Below are 6,415 nucleotides of genomic sequence, written 5' to 3'. Positions count from 1 at the left end.
ACTGATGGGCACTGGTTAGCAGTACTGATGGGCACTGATATGTGGCACTGGTGGGCACTGATAGGTGGCACTTTTGGGCACTGGTTAGCAGTACTGATGGGCACTGGTTTGCCGTACCGGTGGGCACTGATAGGTGGCACTGGTCGGCACTAGGAGGTGGCAGTAGTTAGCAGCAATCTGCTTTATTTTTTCTCCTCATGCTGTCAGCGGGAGGAAAAAAAAGTAGATTACTGGCTTCTGTTTACATCAAAGGATTATCTGTCATTGGCTGACAGCTGATCACGTGGTAAAGGGCCACTATCGTCCCTTCACTCTGATCTGTGATCAGCCGAGTCCCAAGGACCCTGATCACAGAGTGCGCTGCCCGCGCACCGCACGTGAACGCCCTCCCGGCAATCTAAGCCCGCGCTGTGGCCATCTTTCGGCTGTAGCGCGGGCATGACGTGGTTAAAAATATGCTTATACTCCTGGTTAGTCGCGCACGCCGTTTTCGGCATTGCATTCCTACGGGCTAAGAATGCCTAACCAATCGATAGTTACTATTTTTCTTTACAACAGGGAAACATTTTTTGACATAGACTAAGTAACAACAACAACAAAAAGACAGTTGTATGGATTCACCCTCTGCAGCCAGAGAGCGTTTGTTGAATATTGAAGTCACTTTTTAACTGAATTGCTTCAAACATTTCCAGTTTTAGCCCAAGGAAAGTGACAACGATGAAGATAGGCGAGTATCACCCTTCCCCCGCTCCTCACAACAGGTTCCGTCACTCTACACGGATTGCTGCAACAATAAATCAGTTCCGCCTCCCAATGTTATCACTACAAATATTGTCATCTGATCCCTGAGAAGAGCCCTTCTCTGCCTTTCACTTTCACAAATGTTAAAGTACCTGGAAACCCGATCACTAAAATCTCATTTAGAGGATGATTTACTAAAACTGGAGAGTGCAAAATGTGGCGCAGCTCTGCATAGAAACCAATCAGCTTCCAGATTTTATTCTCAAAAGCTTAAGGCGCCGTTCACACGGACGGCTGTTTTGTCGCAGTTAAAAGCATGTAAATTTTCTGTGAAATTCAAGGATCCGGGCACTGCGATTTGCTGCATTTGTACATTGCGATTACACGCGGTTACATGCGGCCGCGTTTAGCTGCGGTAGTCATTCCCATAGCAACCCTTTTTATTTTTTATTATGATGCGCTTCCTGGGGATGTTGTTTTTTTTCTCACGTTGCTATTCGCAGCTGACAAAAAAGACTGCGATTACCTGCAGTTACGTGCAGGGCCGCCATCAAGAATTATGGGGCCCCTTACACAGCTTCAGGCATGGGCCCCCTGGAGCAAAGAACCGGGGGGGGGGGGTGCTGTCGCCTGAAATTGAGAAGTGGGGGGGCTGCCGCGAATTGAGAAGCGGGGGGGGGGGCCTTTACAAAAAAAAGAAGAAATAAAGAAAAATATATATAAAAAAAGGGGCCTTGGGGACCTCTGGGCCCTTTAATAAAAAAGGAAAAAAAAAATATATATTTTTTTTTTAAAAAGGGGGGTTGCCATCTGGAGCCCTGGGGACCTCTGGGTCCTATATATATATGTACAAATTAGTATTATTTTTTATAAAAAGAAATTACAAAAAAAAGGGGGGTTGCCATCCGGGACCTCTGGGCTCTTTAATAAAAAAATAAATAAAAAAAAGAAACCTCTGGGCCCTTTAATAAAAAATAAAATAAAAACAAATATATAAAAAAAATAAAAAATAAACATTTATATAAAAAATAAAAAGGGGGAGTTTCCATCCAGGACCCTGGGGACCTCTGGGCCCTTTAAAAAAAAAATATATATATATATATATAAACAAAAAAAATATTTATAAAAAAATTAAAAAAGGGGGTTTGCCACATGGGGCCCTGGGGACCTCTGAGCCCTTTAATAAAAAAAACATATATAAAAGAACTAAAAAGAAAATAGAATAAAAAAAAGGAGGTTGTCATCCGGGGCCCTGGGGATCTCCGGGCCCCTGGGGACCTCCGGACCTCTTAAAAAAAAAAAAATTGGCCCTTTAATAAAAAATAAAATATAAACATATTAAAAAATATATATTTTTTTTTTATAAAAAATAAATTAAAAAAAAGGGGGTCCTGGGGACCTCCGGACCCCTAAAAAAAAAAAATGTTTTTTTATTTTTTTAAAGGGGGTTGCCATCTGGGCCCCTTACAGGTGTACTGCCTGTACTCCCCTGATGGCGGCCCTGGTTATGTGCATATAGCTGCGCTAAATCGCTCCTAGACACATTCAATTCTATTTTTTTCTATTCGCACCAAACTGCATGTAACAAAATCGCAGCTAAACGCTGTGTGTGAATGGGGCCATAGGAAAGCATTGTGTGCTTTTTGCTGCGGTAGAAAGCTAGAAAACCTGCAGCTAAAAGGCACCATTCTATCCGTCTGTGTGAAAGGGGCCTAATTGTACTAGCTGAAGTTAGAAGCTGATTGGCTCCCATGCACAGCTGCACCAGATTTTGCACTGTTCTGTTTTAGAGCCGGCGACTTGTCCTTAAGGTTCCCCTAACGAGAAAGATCCTTCAAGGACTGTGCAGGTGCAAACTTCCCGACGGAAATCTCCGAACCTCGCCCGGCATCCAGGCTCATTCTTTAACATCCCCGTGGATTGGAGGATGTTAAAAAAGAGCCAGGAGGCCGAGCGAAGCAAGGACGTGAGGCCAACTGGCCACTTTCCTCAAAATCCACGTCACCCTGGATGCCGGCCGAGGTTCGGAGATTACCGTCGGCAAGTTTGCGCCTGCGTTGTCCTTAAAGGAGAATTTTTTTCCGTCGGGAAAAAAAGAACAGGTTCTCTTTCTAAGTCCGTCGGAATTTTCGACGAAAAAAGGCCGATGGGGCATACACACGGTCGGAATATCCGTTAAAAAAATTCCGCCGGACTATCGGAAATTGCGATCGTGTGTACGCGGCATTAGTAACTACCACAGCCGGTTCATCTAAGGGAAATCCTGAAAACATGACCTGTTGGGGCGCCTTGAGGACTGGAATTGAATAACACTGCCATAGAGAGACAGTCAAAATCTTCTGCTATTGCAAATTGGAAAAGGAAAAGAAATAAAAAATATATATATATTTTTTTTAAAAGGGGGGGGGGGGGTTGTCATCTGGGGCCCTGGGGACCTCTGCGCCCTTTAGTAATAAAAAAAAAATATATATATATACACAAATTATTATTATTTTTTTTTTTTTTTTATAAAAAGAAATTACAAAAGAAGGGGAGTTGCCATCCGGGACTTCTGGGCCCTTTAATAATAATAATAAAAAAAAGAAACCTCTGGGCCCTTTAATAAAACATAAATAAAAAAAATTAAAATAAACATTTATATAAAAAAAAGGGGGGGGGTTGCCATCCAGGGCCCTGGGGACCTCTGGGCCATTTAATAAAAAATAAATAAAAAATAAATAAATAAACAAAAATAAAAAAATAAACATTTATAAAAAAAAAAAAGGGGGGTTTGCCACATGGGGCCCTGGGGACCTCTGAGCCCTTGTATTATATATATATATATATATATATATATATATATATATATATATATATATATATATATATATATATATAAATAAAAAATAACAAAAATATATAAAAAAAAGATTTTTTTTTATAAAAAAAGGAGGGTTGTCACCTGGGCCCCTGGGGACCTCCGGACCCCTAAAAAAAAAAAATTGATCCTTTGATAAAAAATAAAATAAAAATATATTAAAAAATATATATATTTTTTTTATAAAAAAAAAAAAATGGGGGTTACCATCTGGGGCCCTGTGGGCCTCTGGGCCCCTGGGGACCTCTGGACCTCTAAAAAAAAAATTGGCCCTTTAATAACAAAATAAAAAAATAAATATATTAAAAAATATATATATATTTTTTATAAAAAAAAATATAAAAAAAATGGGTGTTGCCATCTGGGGCCCTGTGGGCCTCCGGACCCCTAAAGGGAGTTGCCATCCGGGCCCCTGGGGACCTCCGGGCCCCTTACAGGTGTACTGCCTGTACCCCCCTGATGGCGGCCCTGTGGGGAACCCATCCTGATAGTGGCAGAATTCTGTAGAATCTGTAGCTCAGGCGGCGAGATGCTCCCATTGCTAGCGATCGAGATTCAGCCGCACTCAGGCCAGTGATTGAGCGACAACTTTGTCTCGGCAATAGAAAGAACAATTCCATTGGGACAGGCAGATTGTCTTTGAATTACCTGTCTGGTATCAGCCTAAAAGTCTGCAAGTGTTCTACAATGAAAACAGCCGGGGAAGAGGCAGCACTCGTAGAGTTAACTGTCCATGTTTTCATTCAGGTTAGTGAGATATGACAGTTTACAGTACACACAGGAATGCTTTGTGCAGGTGAGCCGGGAACGGGCCGGTGTGGGTGAGTTCCACCTGGATGGGCAGAGAGTGGAGTTATATATACACAACACCCTGAGCTATACGTCCCCCTATAAAACACGCAGAGGTCGGGCTCTGCAGACACTAAGACTGCGTATTTCAGGATGGCTACCAAAGTAGAGATCAGGGTGAACAACGCCGACATGGCGGCGGCCAAGGAACATGCCATGGCAGTGTCCCGGGATTACATTTCCAACCCCAGGCTGCGTGAGTAAATTCTTACATATAAATTTTAACTTTTTATCTTTTTCATACAACTATGAGTCCTTTGTTTAACCAAAAACATTTCTTTTGCCCTCGTTATTATATTGGAGTGACTTGTCATGCAGTTTGACAGGTGATGTTCTGTAACATTTGTGGTCATTGTAGAAGTTTTCCATGCATTGGGGGTTTGTAGAAATTTCCTTGTTCACATTGGAGTGACTTGTTAGGCCTCGTACACACGTCCGAGGAACTCGACGGACGAAACACATCGTTTTGCTCGTCGAGTTCCTTGTGAAGCCGCCGAGGATCTCGGCGAGCCAAATTTTCCCATTCCCGTCGAGGAAAAAGAAGACATGCTCTCTTTTTGGCCCGACGAGATCCTCAACGGTTTCCTCGTCGAAAAGTGTACACACGACCGGTTTCCTCTGCAAAAAAAAAAACCCAGCAAGCTTCTTGCTGGTTTTTGCCGAGAAACTCGATCGTGTGTACGAGGCCTCATGCAGTTTGACAGGTGATGTTCTCTAACATTGGTGGTCATTGTAGAAACATTCCATGCATTGGAGGTTTGTAGAAAGCCCCACCACTAATTGGTGGTCAATGTAGGTGGGAGATCAAACCTACTTTCAAGGAATCCCTAGTAACCTCAGGAGGAACCCTGGTTGAGAATAACTAGTGTAGACCTCCCAACTATCTGGAGTAAGAAAGATGGACCTTTTAGCACAAAATATTAGGGCAATGGGTAAACTCTTGCTACACCCCCAATGGCTTGGTCTATAACAAATGAAATTTCAAGAATGAGCACTTTGTGTATTTTTTTAATTTACTATAGATTATTGAAGGACTATATCATGTCTATTGTACTGGTGACCATCGTCATCAAGACAGAAAGTGATGGAAAGTTCCAAATTTTAGAAGCATTGGAGGTTTGTAAAATTTTTCTCCTGTGCTTTGGTGGTCAATGTAGGTGGAAGGTCAAACCTACTTTCAAGGAATCCCTAGTAACCTCAGGAGGAACCCTGGTTAAAAATAACTGATGTAGAACTTCCAACTTTCTGGAGTAAGAAAGATGGACTTTTTAGCACAAAATATTAGGGCAATGAGTAAACCCTTGCTACACCCCCAATGGCATGGTCCATAACAAATTACATTTCAAGAATGAGCACTTTGTGTATTTTTTTTTAAATTTACTATAGATTATTGTTTTCAATATCTTTTTATTAATCAATTTTTCTTAAATACAAAAATGTACGATTATACAAGATTCTGTTACAATATGCTTTTATTCCTTCTCATTATTTACTATACAGAGTCTTGATCAATATCTATTCATTTCTTTATCATAAAAACAAAATATCTTTCAACATTTACCTACATATATTCCTATTATCTTCCATACCCATTCATCCTAGCATCCAAACGATCAACCAGACAACAAATAAAAGGGGGGGGGAAATGTCTCCCCCTTATTCTCTCTTCCATCCCTTTCCATTTATTCACTATTCACTTAATTTACATGTAGCGCCCCCCCCCCCTACTTTCAGTATGGGCACTACACTAAAGTTAGTGGGGAATAAGAGATTTGCATTGCTCCCATTCACTAATTGTTTAAATTTCTGGGACTTCTGTCATTCCAGAAATGTCCGCTGGGTCAGTCTGTGGTCCAGGGATGCAATATCATTCCTGGCCAGCAGATGGCGCCAGGGGGATTCTGGCAGAGAAAGTTTTCCCCAGCAGTCAATTGGAGAAGTTTCTTCCTCGCGGGGCATGCTGGGGAG

At 41.6% G+C, this 6,415-nt stretch overlaps 1 protein-coding gene across 1 annotated transcript in view; it reads left to right on the top strand.

Annotated features, from left to right (window-relative positions):
* The first annotated feature begins 4,455 nt into the window (after positions 1-4,455).
* Positions 4,456-6,415, top strand: part of ATP6V1B1 (ATPase H+ transporting V1 subunit B1) — a 131,207-nt gene continuing 129,247 nt past the window's right edge. The window contains exon 1 of the mRNA XM_040335526.1: positions 4,456-4,643. Coding sequence (XP_040191460.1) covers positions 4,541-4,643 — 103 coding nt within the window. The 5' untranslated portion in view covers positions 4,456-4,540. The remainder of the gene's footprint in view (positions 4,644-6,415) is intronic.

Source organism: Rana temporaria, chromosome 1, assembly GCF_905171775.1.
Source record: "Rana temporaria chromosome 1, aRanTem1.1, whole genome shotgun sequence".
In the NCBI taxonomy this organism is placed as follows: domain Eukaryota; kingdom Metazoa; phylum Chordata; class Amphibia; order Anura; family Ranidae; genus Rana; species Rana temporaria.
The sequence above is the reverse complement of the archived record's forward strand: the minus strand, read 5'-3'. Positions and strand labels throughout refer to the sequence as shown.